Source organism: Littorina saxatilis, linkage group LG9, assembly GCF_037325665.1.
Source record: "Littorina saxatilis isolate snail1 linkage group LG9, US_GU_Lsax_2.0, whole genome shotgun sequence".
NCBI classification, from domain to species: Eukaryota; Metazoa; Mollusca; class Gastropoda; order Littorinimorpha; family Littorinidae; genus Littorina; species Littorina saxatilis.
This window is the reverse complement of record NC_090253.1, coordinates 20,847,673-20,861,005: the sequence shown is the minus strand read 5'-3', so window position 1 is coordinate 20,861,005 and position 13,333 is coordinate 20,847,673. Positions and strand designations below refer to the sequence as shown.

Below are 13,333 nucleotides of genomic sequence, written 5' to 3'. Positions count from 1 at the left end.
GGCTGGTTGTGTCAAATATCATATTTTAGTAAAAAAGAAAAGAAAAAATAAGCCTCTTGTGTAAGACCTATTTTCTTCCCATTTTGAAGGGTTGAAGTACAGAAAGACCGCTGAATCACAAATGCCTTGTACTGTACAATGAAAAACCCCTTTTAAGACCTCCAAAAATGTGAGAAAAAGCCGGTCTTAATTAAAAAGGAGGGAGTCTTAAAATGGGGGTACATTTACAGAGGTTTTGAACAGAAAATCTGAAAAAAGCAAGGTCTTAAAATGGAGGAAGTCTTAAATTGGGGGGTCTTAAAAGGGGGGTCCCACTGTACAATACAGTGTCGAACGTGTAGCAAAGACCTGTACGTGTAGATATTGCGTCACCCGTGACTCACATTTTTCTCCAATGTTTCATATCCATACATTGTTTTGCTCCAACCAAGACCGCAGATCTTGGCAAATGCGTGACGTAAAAACTAGATTTGATGACGTTACCCGTACACGTTCCCGTACAAGTGCTGAAAAGTTCCACATCTAGATCTGTCTAATGCATATGATGTCTGACCTGACTCTCTGGTGTCGCTCACGTAAGACGAGGTACTGGCAGCTGACCCCGGGCGAAGCTCCGCCCGGCTGTCGGGTCGTCCCGACATGAACCCCACTGGCTCCGATGTGGGTGGGCGTCTGGTCTCCGGCATGTACCCCCCTGGCTCCGATGTGGGTTGGCGTCTGATCTCCGGCTCTTCACGAAGGTCCACAACATCATGGTGCTGCTGAAAAACACAATCACCTTAAAATCAAAAGAATCTTAAACAAATGAAGTTAAAAACCAAAAGATATCTGTACTCACCGATACGAGAACAGCACAAGACAGTACGAATTTTCGCTTATGTGCTGTTCTTGTATTGGTGAGTACAGATATCTTTTGGTTTTTAACTTTGTTCATCTCACCACAGTCATTTTATTGTTTAGATTTTAAACAAATGAGGCAAATAACCAAAGGGATGTAAGCGCTCTAAATGCATATGACATGACGAGGATAAAAGTCGCTTGTTCATTTCAATGCTTGTTATTCTCTCAGGTGCCAGGAGGTTGGTTCCGTATAACTCTCGCTTACTCCATTACACATGTCATATGCATTTAGAGCGCTTACTTCCCTTTGGTTATTTGATCTTCATGCAATCACGTTAAATCGCAATAGCAAATTTTTCACACACAAAAACTAAGAGAGGGAGAGAGAAGATCATTCACATATTTATACTATACAGTGGATCCCCCCTTTTAAGACCCCCACTTTAAGACCCCCACTTTAAGACCCCACTTTAAGACCCCCACTTTATGACCCCCACTTTAAGACCCCCACTTTAACCCCCACTTTAAGACCCCCACTTTAAGACCCCCACTTTAAGACCCTCACTTGAAGACCCCCACTTTAAGACTTACCCACTTAATGACCCCCACTTTATGACCCCCACTTTAAGACCCCAACTTAAAGACTTACCCACTTTAAGACCCCCACTTTATGACCCCCAGTTTTAAGACTTACCCACTTTAATACCCCCACTTTAAGACCCCCACTTTAACACCCCCACTTTAAAAACCCACACTTTATGACCCCCAGTTTAAGACCCCCACTTTATGACCCCCACTTTATGACCCCCACTTTATGACCCCCACTTTATGACCCCCCACTTTATGACCCCCACTTTATGACCCCCACTTTAAGACCCCCCACTTTATGACCACCACTTTATGACCTCCGGGGTCCTGATTTGGCCTATTATGGTCCGCTGGACCCGAAAAGCAACAGCTAACTAACTAACTAACTTCATGACCCCCACTTTATGACCCCCACTTTAGGACCCTCACTTTATGACTTACCCACTTTTTAGCATCTACTTTGTTTGCAGGTCTAAAAATAAGAGTTCCACTGTACACACATAAAAACAACAAAGATAAACTGTCATTGCCTTGGCATTGGGATGTCATACATTTCCTGGGAAAAAACCTTCACCAATCAAACACAAACACACAACATGCAAGGCTGGACTGTTGCTGCGTAACATTCAGATGGGAAAGAAACCAATATTGTATGGAACTGTGCTGAACTTTCCTGAAAAATTCGGCAACATCAGTGAGTGAAAAAAAAAGAAACTGCACTAAAGGAGAAAAAAGCACCCTACAGGCACACAGAAAGTTAAACAAAACCTTCACACCTTTCTCTTTCTTAAAAATCTTTCTTCTTCTTCTCCCTCTTTCTTTTTTCGTCTATTTTTTCCAAGCAGAAAGAGATTTCCCTACCTCCATTTCAGCCATAGCTGCTCGCTCCATGGCACGCCTTGCCTGCAACTGTTGTTGCTGAGACAGGTGGTGCTGTTGCTGGTGATGATGTTGCTGTTGTTGTTGGTGGATGTGTTGTTGTTGCTGTTGTTGTTGCTGTTGTTGTTGTTGCTGGTGGTGTTCCCATGTCGAACGCGCTGACTGCTGGGTGCCTGCCCTCTCCTGCATCTTCAAAACCAACGGAATGAAATGAGACACTCAATAAAATGAAATAACACCATTAAAAAGACAAACAAAGTGGATACACCGGAAACACATTTTCTTCTCCATGTTTTTACTTACTCTCTTTTCAGCCCTGATTTTCTCAGAATTTGTGTAGGTCCTACAAGCGGTTGGGGGAGGCCTAGTGCAGTACAGATCAGTTTACAATTCAGGAATTCTGCCAAAACCAACCTATGAGATCCAACGTAAGCCACTCATGTTTTCTTCTTCTACAGCCGCTTATACAGAATGTCGATGTCTTATAGGTTCTGCAGACATTAAAGGTCCTTGTCTACATTTTTATACCGAAATCGCCATTTGACTATTAAAATGCAGAGTCTATTATCTACAAATATCAACAATACACCCCCTTTCGATCAGGAAAGACGAAGCCAGTGTAGCTGTTTGAACATTCATTGTAGTATTCCAGCGTAGTACTCATAGTAGGATATCCTTATTTGGAAAATGCCAAGCGCAAAACTCCTCTCAAATCCCGTGCATTTTGTGCGTTTAAAAATAAGCGTGGACAGCGCTCCAGTGTCAAACTGTTGCTGCACTTGTTTGGGCGTGGCTATAAGCATAGTGACATGAATTTGATTGGTCAGTATTTTTAGGCAAAGCACATGTTCTCAGCAAACAGAAAACAACATATTGGAAGCGTGAGTCATGCTACCCCAAAATAAAATCTTTTTTTACATATAATTTTTTTTCTATAACTTTTTTCCCCATGGTTCATTCATCATCTGACATAACTTTTTTGCAAAATCTAACCATAAGATTATTGAAAAAAAGCAAAAATGTAGACGACCACCTGACCGAAATACTCTCTGAACACCAACCAAACAAAATGCAATATACACTGAACCCTTCCTTTCAAGACCCTAGTTTTCAGATTTTGTTGAAATAATGTCAAACTCACTTCCATTTATGACCTGATTTTCATACATCATTTGAGTCTTAGAACTTAGAAGGGAGGTTGCGTTGTGCATACCTAGCTCCAACAGTGCAAGTCAACCAACAGAATTTGCACACTGGACCAAGATTTCAAGTCCATCCAATGACACTTACCCGCTCTCTCTCCTGTCGGGCGTCCATGTCCTGGCGGTAGGGGCTGGCGTGCGGATGCATGGGGGACAGACGCATGCGTCCCTGTGGATCCGCAGGGTGCGGGACCCCCAGCATGGCCTGACGAGGAGACGCCTGACCTCTCTGCTGAGGGGACCAAGCCAGAGAAAGTGTCATTAAAATTGAAAATAAGGACCTTGAAACTGTTACAAGAAGTTAATGTGTGTCCTCCCCCAAAAGCGGTGTATGGCTGCCTAAATTGCGGGGTAAAAACAGTTATACACGTAATAGTCATGGGAGTTTCAGCCCCAAAACGAAGAAGAAGAAGAATGTAAGTGTCCAAGCTGTTGTAAAATAATGCAGAATATGTGACTGAAGTCTGAGCTCAGGGACTGAAGCTTGTGCATGATCGTCCTCAGTACTCTAATAAACAAAATATGAGACTATAACCAATTTAATCACTCATAGGTTTGCGTGAGTTCAAAATGAGACTTAGGTTAGAAGCTGGTTAACGTTGGTTTCCTGCTTTGACCTTCCTGGTGAAAACTTGTAGCACACCTTAAACTTTGACACAACACAATACAATGTACAACAATTTACAACTCCACTCAACGATACACAACACAATGCAACATAGGTCCGACACCATTTTCCCGCCACTGATGCCTTAACATTTGATATTGATTTGACCAATGTTATCGGCTGTGAGTCTGTTAGGTAACAAACATGCTCAGTTCCTGACAATAATAATAATAATAATGGACATTTATATAGCGCTTCTCCACAGCTCGAAGCACTTTACAAGTTCAATTTACAACTTCAATCAAAAACACAACACGATATATACAACTAATACAATTTGTCTCAAATGAAAAGGAAAATACTCATCAAAGAGCACATATGCCATTTGTTAATTTATTTCCGATAGTAAATGTGTTTTGAAGACATCACCTATAGGTTTGGTGTTGTTTTCATATTCATAAACTTACGTGAATTTCATGAATATACAAACAGAAATAAAACATTGTATAAACCAACACATCACTCAAGAAAGCACAACACCACGCACCACCAAACAACACCCACACCAAACCCCACCACAACACAGAGACAGCAAGAAGGAAGAAACTTAACGGTATACTAACATTCCTGACCTGCAAGGTCGTGGAGTCGGGCTGGTCGACCTTGACCTCCACACCCTGTGGAGGTCGCCCGGTTCCCATGACGATGCTGGGGCGACCGTGGTGGGACTCCATCTGCATGGGGTGAGGATGTTGTGGCTGTTGCTGGTGTTGTTGTTGTTGTTGTTGTTGTGGTGTCATCCCACGCGGCCAGAGGGAGGGATGGGGGCTGGGTTTGTCGTCTCGACCCGATGGTATGTGGGGGGATCCCTATAAAACGAAAATCTTGTTATTAGAATTGTTTCCCCTCCAAAGCTGTGGTAGAATAAGTTGAATTTTGTGTGACCACATCATCTTTATACATTTTCTCTATTTCAACTAAGATTGTGAATGGATGCCTGATCGTATGTATACAGATATTCAGGGGTGCTACTGGGCTACATTATGTTCAAACCTGAAACTAAAAATCCTTGGAGATCTAAAGCTGAATAAAAATCGCTCGCGCTGGACCCGAGTACTCTTCAGACTGGCTCGCTCCCCCAGTATGAAAGTTTTTGTCTTGTGCACGTGGATTTAAAAAAATAAATAAAAAAAATTATTTATTTATTTTACACAATTAAAAAAATTGTTAGAGTAAAATAAAACATTAAAACGTTCATAATAAACAATAGAAAACAAGAATTTATAAAAAAATAAAAAAATAAAAAAAAAGACCGCCCATGCCGGGAATTGAACCCGGATCACTTTGGCCATAGGCGGACGTGCTTTCCACCAAGCCACCAACTCTGACAATTTTGTCAGTGAACTCAAATGCCTAGTGTGCTAACTTTGCTTGTTCAGGTCGCGCAGCACGCCGCGGAAGTGGCACACGCACGCAAAGCCTGGTATGGCTGGCTCGCTGGCTGTTCTATTAGCCGAACAGCAGTTCTATCCCACCGCGAATTGCGCCCACCGCCAAGAGTCGTTTTTGTGGATTATTTCGCATTTAGGTCCCAGGTAACATTATGAAGTTTTAATACGATCAATCGGACCTATTATCAAGTTAGTGTATCAACTTTTGAACGAACTGCGCCCAGTAGTTTCCCAGCAATAAGCTGTTAAGTCGAGACAGACAGACAGACAGACACACAATTAAAGTCTGCTGAGCCCAAGTACTAGCGTACTCGGGGATAAACATTCCTGAAAGCTGTGAAACATATAGCAATTAAGCATGAGAGTCAAACTGGAATTTAAGTTTTTTACTTTTTTTCCCAAACATGAAAAAACAGGAGTAAACTGGAAAATGAGCCCCCCCCCCCCCCCCCTGCTTATCTGTAAATGTACCTCACTTTTAAAGGTGGTTGTCTACATTTTTGCTTTTTTTCAATCATCTTATGGTTATATTTTGCTAAAAAGCTATGTCAGATGATGAATGAACCATGGGTAAAAAAGTTATAGAAAAAAAAATATATGTAAAAAAAAGATTTTATTTTTGGGTAGAGTGACTCACGCTTCCAATATTTTGTTTCCTGTTTGCTGAGAACGTGTGCTTTGCCTAAAAATACTGGCCAATCAAATTCATGTCACTATGCTTATAGCCACGCCCAAACAAGTGCAGCAACAGTTTGACACTGGAGCGCTGTCCACGCTTTTTTTTAAACGCACAAAATGCACGGGATTTGAGAGGAGTTTTGCGCTTGGCATTTTCCAAATAAGGATATCCTACTATGAGTACTACGCTGGAATACTACAATGAATGTTCAAACGGCTACGCTGGCTTCGTCTTTCCTGATCGAAAGGGGGTGTATTGTTGATAATTGTAGATAATAGACTCTGTATTTTAATGGTCAAATGGCGATTTCGGTATAAAAATGTAGACAAGGACCTTTAAGACCTGATTTTCTTAGATTTTTGAAGGTTGCAACAGGGGTCTCCACTGTACCAAGCACCTTGAAGTCATCAAAACACAAAAATGATCAAATCCAGTTCCCGGCAAAAAGACCCCCAAACAGACACTGATTACAATTTACACAGACCTTGCCATGCATGTGTTCAGGTCCCATCCCGGCAGGCGGCCGGCCCTGTGACATGTGTGGGTGCATCATTTGACCGCCGGACCCCGCCATGGCCCCGGGGTGAGGCATACGTGACTCCATGCCGCGGGGGTCCATTCCCCGGGGGGCCTGGCCTGGGGGCATCTCACGGCCTCTTGGAGACAGGTCCTCTCTCTCCGCCTCCTGAAAGGGGAGAGTCAGATGTGCGAATGTGAAATGTTCAGATTTGCTGATGATATCGACACGTATTCATGTCTCTGAATTATGTTGAAAAACTCTTTACCTAAGGGCCTTCAAATAAAGGAATGATTGTACATGTGCTTAAAAAGAAACAAACATGACAGACATTCTTCTTCTTTTTCGTTAATGGGCTGAAACTGCCACTACACTTGTGTTTTTTGCACGAGTGGGTTTTTGTTTTTACCTGGCCATTTAGGTAGCCACACCCCGATTTCAGGGAAATGACAGGCCTTATCTGCATTCTTACATAGGTCAGGAACAATGTTGTAATGGTGCAGTGTATGTGTTAGTGTGAAGTGATGGCATCCTTGAGTTTAGAAGTCAACCAACTCAAAATAGAATTAGTCAAAACAAATCCTATCACAGACACTGACAGAGACACATAGAAAGAAGAGGTTCACACATACCTTGCGTCTACTGGGCATCTGCTGTGCAGTGAGAAAGTCATTCATGATGGTCGCTCTGGAGCTGGTTAGCTGATGGTCGTTGGAGTACCCCGCCCCTGGGTACGGGTAGTACGGGCCCCCCGGGCCTCCTGGGGGCCCACCCTGTGGGGGGTGGGAGGCTCCGCCTTTCTCCACCCCGCCTTGGGCTTGGCGCTCGTAGTACGATCCCGGCGGATGGCCGTAGCCCCCCTCGTACACCATGTGGCCACTGCGACCTGCACACAATGAGAAGTCTTGACTTCAATATCTGAGGAATACGGATATATCCTACAAAATGTGTTTGCCACCCAATGAAATGAAAAAGAGAGAGAGAGAGAGAGAGAGAGAGAGAGAGAGAGAGAGAGAGAGAGAGAGAGAGAGAGAGAGAGAGAGAGAGAGAGAGAGAGAGAGAGAGAGAGAGAGAGAGAGAGAGAGAGAGAGAGAGAGAGAGAGAGAGAGAGAACAAATGTTGACACACATCAGTGCAGGCCATTGGGAAGTCTATGTTGTTAACATTGAACAGATCCATACAGTCACTCTCTGCATAAACTAAGAATTCTTCAAGAGAACTTCTACCCTTTCTTTTTTGTTTGTTTGTTTGCTTAACGCCCAGTTCACCACGAAGGGTGATATCAGCTACCCTTTCTTGAAGTTATTATTTTCAACTAATACGCTCAAAACTAAGCATGGAAGCACTTAATTACAACTGACAACAAAACACACTAGGTTGTAAGAATTCTCCAACAAGGCAAGAAAGGAGAAGTTGACAAGCACAAACCTTGGTAGGCCGGGTCAATGACCATTCTCCCTCCCTCCACTGGTCCCCCACGACTCTGCATGGGCGTTCCCTTGGTGATGGACCCCTCCATTCTGGCCGAGGCGGGTGCGGAGACTGGCGGATTACCACCGGCTTGATGCGGCATGGGCTCCATTCGTCTAGCCATCGCCGCCGGGTGGCTTGAAGGGGGAACCACTCCCGGGTGCGACACAGGTGTCCCGTGAGTTATGGACCCTGGAGGGACCATCATGTGACCGTGGGGCGGCATACCGCTGGAGGAGGAGGAGGGAGGAGGGGGAGTACGGGACATCTTGGGTGGGGTTTTGGGCGTGCCGCTGTTGATGAGCGGAGGTGGAGGGGGGATTCTGGCGGCGGGGGAGTGACGTGCCCCTGGGTCCATGGCGGCAAAGGGGGAGCTGCTGGGAGGAGCACCGCCAGCCCTGGGATCCTGGTACATGCTGGGAGACTTGTTGCTGTCGGGACGGCGGGGGGTCTTGAGGGTTTCTGGCTGTGACCCAGCGCTGGAGGGGTGGTGTGAGTAGGCGGGGGGTGGCACGGCCATGGTTCGATGCGAGGTTCCGGGTTCGGGCCCGCCACGGGAGTACATGTCGTAGGCGCGAGTGCGGTGGGGCTCAAAGTCGTGAGGGTTGCCCTTGTAGCCGTGGACGCCCTTGTCCATCATCTCTGGCTGTCGGCGTGACAGGTCCTGAAGTGATTCAAACCAGGCAGAATGTTACACACAGTTTGATGGGCCCACATTGGGGGAGTCTATGACTGCAGCAGTCTTACAGAGATTTGCTACAACTTATCTCGGGTGCGAAAAGAAGAGGAGGAAGACATCACTGCTAGTGGTTCTTTGTACAATGGCAGGATCGTAACCACAGTGCCATAAAACCGCAGGCACATGTACTTTTCAAGTGAGTCAATCAGTCTTCTGATGAACACGAACATACAGGCCATTTCAGTTTGTATCTCTTCAAAACTCATAGATTTTGTTGAAACTTCAGTGACTGATTTACAGCTAGCAAAAGGCAACACAAATTGAAACTTATAGCAACAACAGCTGCATAAAATGTTAAGGTTCACTTATAGTTATAGCACAGATAAACGAATCCGATCTCCCACACACACCACCATCCTCCACCCCATAAGCATCAAGGACAAACCAACAACACCCGCAACACAGAGACGCACATGTTAAAAAATATAAAGTTTTAAAAGTAAACTTTCATTTAATTAATATACTTACCAACGCACATAGATAGCAATAACTTCGTTTTGTTGCTAAGACATTGAAGCACTCTTACATGGTAACATGGGGAGATAACTCTAAAACAAAAACCACATGCCATATAAGGCATGGTCCGTAGTGGTTATCTCCCCTACCGGTGTACCGCGCATGCGCAGGATGTATACCAGTGACACTCATTCCGTCCTGAAACATATACCCCTTTATACAATTTGCGGGGCAGGCTGGGAGGTAATTCAATATGTGAGTTGGTAAGTATATTAATTAAATCAAATTTTACTTTTGAAACTTTATATTAAATTACATATTCTTACCCAACTCACATAGATAGCAGATTGCTAATTTAGGTGGTGGAAAAATATTCAGTCAATATCTTGTAAGTACTTGTCCTGCAGTGACTACAGCTGGCAGACCATGTGTACTATAATAGCGGGTACTTAAAATATCCCGCAGATAGAAACTCATGACTACGTTCTTGGACGTCCAATAAGCTGCATTCATACTTCTGCGAGTCTTCCAGACTTGAGTACAGCTAAAAAAGAGGCCCACACTCTGACTTCTTGAGTCCGTGCTGCCTGAAGAGGAAAGACTGACTGCCCCTCCCCCCCCCCCCCCTTTTCTTGCTACCACTTGTAGGCATGCCTAATCAATGTGGCAGTCCATCTAGCTAAGGTTGACTTCACTAAGTCATTGCCTCTACCAGTGTTGATGGATATGAACAAGAGCCTTTGTTTTGGTGATCTAAACGGATCAGTGCGAGTCAGAAAAGTTTTCAAAACTCGAAATGTTCAATTGGTTAAATATGGCTCTAGCGGAGCCAAAATATTGCTAAGTGGTTTGAATTGCATTATCGGAGCTGGTTTCTCCGGTTTCTGCTTATTTGCCATAAATTTTGAACGAAACCAAAGTGCCATAGATCAGTCTTTCTCCAAAGAGATGTCAACCAGACAGAAAATGCACTTACTCCCACTTCTCTCAGAAGCTAGTAGAGTAAGCATGACCGCTTTCCGTGTTAGATTAGCAAGGCTAGTTTTTATAACGGATCAAAGAATCCGATCTCAAATGCTCCAAAACTAGGAGCAAATCCCAAGCCAGTCGGGACTGGAGATTTGTTTTCAGCCAACCGAAGAGAGGCTCCCTTAATCACGCTGGCGATAACGCCCCCAAATGAAATATTGCGACCTTGCTGTTTCAGTGTAACTGATATCGCGTATCGTCTTACTTCAAAGACGTGGGAGAAAATTCGGAAAACCAGGATAGGTGGTTCGCCACCTGCATTGAACGGAGAGAAGTGAAGTTCTTTCCGTTAACATTACGCCATTTGGTCCAAGCCAGTCAATGTGACACGTAAAACGAAGACGTTAAACCCCTATGGGATCTCTGGACCAAATCCAGAGTTGAGGCAGAAGCCCCTGAGCGTCTCAATGATTCCCATACAGTAGCAACCCGTGAGGCTTGAGTGTAACAAACGGTGCCCTCTTGCCAGCCTTATAAGGCCTGGAAACCAAGATTGAATGGGCCCATACGGTGCGAGTAAAATTCCTCATTTGAGTAAACTTCCACAAGTTCAAATGCCACCGAGGGAGGATCTAAGAACTTAAAGTTCAAAGATTTTCCTGAGAAGGCTCAAATCAGCAAAGCTGAAGGTGGAGCCGGAACCCAATGAGGACGTAACCGCACGAGAGAGAGAGAGCGAATCAGCTTTTCAGTCAAAGACGATAACTCCAAAGAAGAGCGGCTGCATTCTTCCACAGCAATGAGATCCTTTTCCTAACAAACAGAAAGTTTCTCCTTGCTATAACCATATTGCCGAATGCTTGCCAAGTCCGGTGTAAGCGGAAGTGGTACCATAGGCAGGGCAAAGGAAGTGATCAAGCTCTTAGAATTGGCAGTAAGCCGAAGCTTCCGGTTAGTGCTCACTAAGAAATGATCTACTAGTCCAAGTGACGCAAGCCACGGCAAAGCCGAAGCAGGAGGTTCCCCATGTGCTGCCAGCAAAGGCAGAGGTGGGGCAGAAACATAGTTTGAGAAAACTTTTGCAAGTTGAAAAGCCACCTGAGGAGACTCTAAAAACTTCAAGTTCGCAGATTGTTCCTGAGAAGGAGCAAAATCAGCCGAAGCTGATGGTGGAGGAACGGCAGATGACGATGCTACCACTACCCCTTCAGGGAAATAGTGCGTAGTAACCTCTGCTGCTATAGTGCCAACAAAGATGGCAGCTTAGCCGGAAGTCGAAAAAGGGGAATCCCCATCTGCCTCAAAAGCTTCGTCTTCCATATCCTCACCATCCTGTTCAGTAGTATCCTAACGATCGTCGAAAGGATGAGAACCGGAAACCAATCCCGCCAAGGCAACATCTGCCGAAACCGGAAAAGGTGGGGAAAAAATTCCCGGAAGCCGGAACTCCATGAACGGATCCCCCCATCCACCTGCATCATGCCAGCTGAAAGACTGGAAGAGGAAGTGGATGCAGCCTGTGTAACAGCCCCGGAACCGCAGTAGCGGAACCGGAAGCCGAAGGCTGATGGATGCCAACTACCAACACAAAAGTGTTATCGGCGGAAGGCAATACCATCCTGCCACCGGAAGCCGCAGCCGCAAAAGCGGAAGCGGAACCAGGAGTGGATTGGTAAGCATCAGCACCAACCGGAGTCATAGAATGGCGACCGGAAGATCCTGTTGCCGAGAGGTGCTGATGTCAGAGAATCAGACAAAAATTTGTCGAAAGGAACACCTGACGACAAGTCCAACACCACTGTTGGATCTGCAACAACGTCGGCAGACGTAATGGTTGCAGAAGGCTCTGAACAAACCCGTGCGAGAGCGCAAAAACACCGCCCGCGACGCTAAAGCGCCGAGAGGACAGGGCGGTGCTGATGTCTGACAGGCAGACAAAAGTTCGTTGACAGGTAAACCTGACGCCGAACTAAACACATCTGTCGCCTCTGCAACAACTTTGGTAGACGTAATGGTTGCAGAAGATTCAAAACGAACCTGCAAACGACAGTGCGTTACCTACTCCTGAAGGGAGCAGAAGAGAAGCCTAACTTGCTATTTGTTTACAATCAGCAGTTAACATTCCCTGAACCTCAGAATAAACGATGACAAAAAAGGCAAGAAGATCCTCTTGCTTAACTTCATTATGGTTGTAACACCTGAGGTTATTAACCGAAGCCGAAAAGTCAGCTGAGGGAGATGCGTTATCTATCAACAATAGAATAGAATGCTGCGTATCAGGGTAAAGTCCCAAGCTAAAGATGGCCTCACGCTAAGGAAATTTAGAACTTTGAGAGCTATGAGTAGTAGAAGAAGTTCGTGGTTTAGCGCCAGCTTTAACCGTTTTGCCCAATTGAGAACCAGGTGAGCGAGTCTGCTTGGCAGAGCTCTTAGTTTCTCTTTATGTCTAGGATGTCGGCCATTTTGAAAGTCAAAAATGGTGGACAAATGTTCAAAAGACAAGTGGCCAAACCTTCAAAAACGCTAAGAAATCTTCTCGTTATACAAAAAAGAAACGCTCTCACCAATTCCTGAAGAAGTAAAGAAGGTCGTTGATATGTTACCAAGATTCGATGGCCTTCCCTGAGAGATAGGCCTATGGCTTAAGAAAAAGCCTGAGCACCTCAAAACACGTCATGCAACGTGGGTTGAAGGAAAAGGAATGAGTGTCACTGGTATACATCCTGCGCATGCGCGGTACACTGGTAGGGGAGATAACCACTACGGACCATGCCTTATATGGCATGTGGTTTTTGTTTTAGAGTTATCTCCCCATGTTACCATGTAAGAGTGCTTCAATGTCTTAGCAACTAAACGAAGTTATTGCTATCTATGTGAGTTGGGTAAGAATATGTAATTTAAATGTTTTTTTAAACACGCCATCAAACCCAACCTCC

At 44.8% G+C, this 13,333-nt stretch overlaps 1 protein-coding gene across 9 annotated transcripts in view; it reads right to left on the bottom strand.

Annotated features, from left to right (window-relative positions):
- The window catches only part of LOC138975567 (nuclear receptor corepressor 1-like), an 84,731-nt gene that overhangs the window by 27,606 nt on the left and 43,792 nt on the right, over nucleotides 1–13,333 (bottom strand). For 5 of the 9 annotated variants that reach the window (XM_070348290.1, XM_070348282.1, XM_070348287.1 and 2 more), the window contains exons 27-33: nucleotides 8,192–8,897; nucleotides 7,396–7,649; nucleotides 6,731–6,931; nucleotides 4,740–4,985; nucleotides 3,598–3,741; nucleotides 2,290–2,496; nucleotides 554–761 (exon numbers count right to left, since the gene is read on the bottom strand). In XM_070348290.1, coding sequence (XP_070204391.1) covers nucleotides 554–761; nucleotides 2,290–2,496; nucleotides 3,598–3,741; nucleotides 4,740–4,985; nucleotides 6,731–6,931; nucleotides 7,396–7,649; nucleotides 8,192–8,897 — 1,966 coding nt within the window. The remainder of the gene's footprint in view (nucleotides 1–553; nucleotides 762–2,289; nucleotides 2,497–3,597; nucleotides 3,742–4,739; nucleotides 4,986–6,730; nucleotides 6,932–7,395; nucleotides 7,650–8,191; nucleotides 8,898–13,333) is intronic. The other 4 variants (XM_070348285.1, XM_070348283.1, XM_070348289.1 and 1 more) reach the window with 4 other exon arrangements.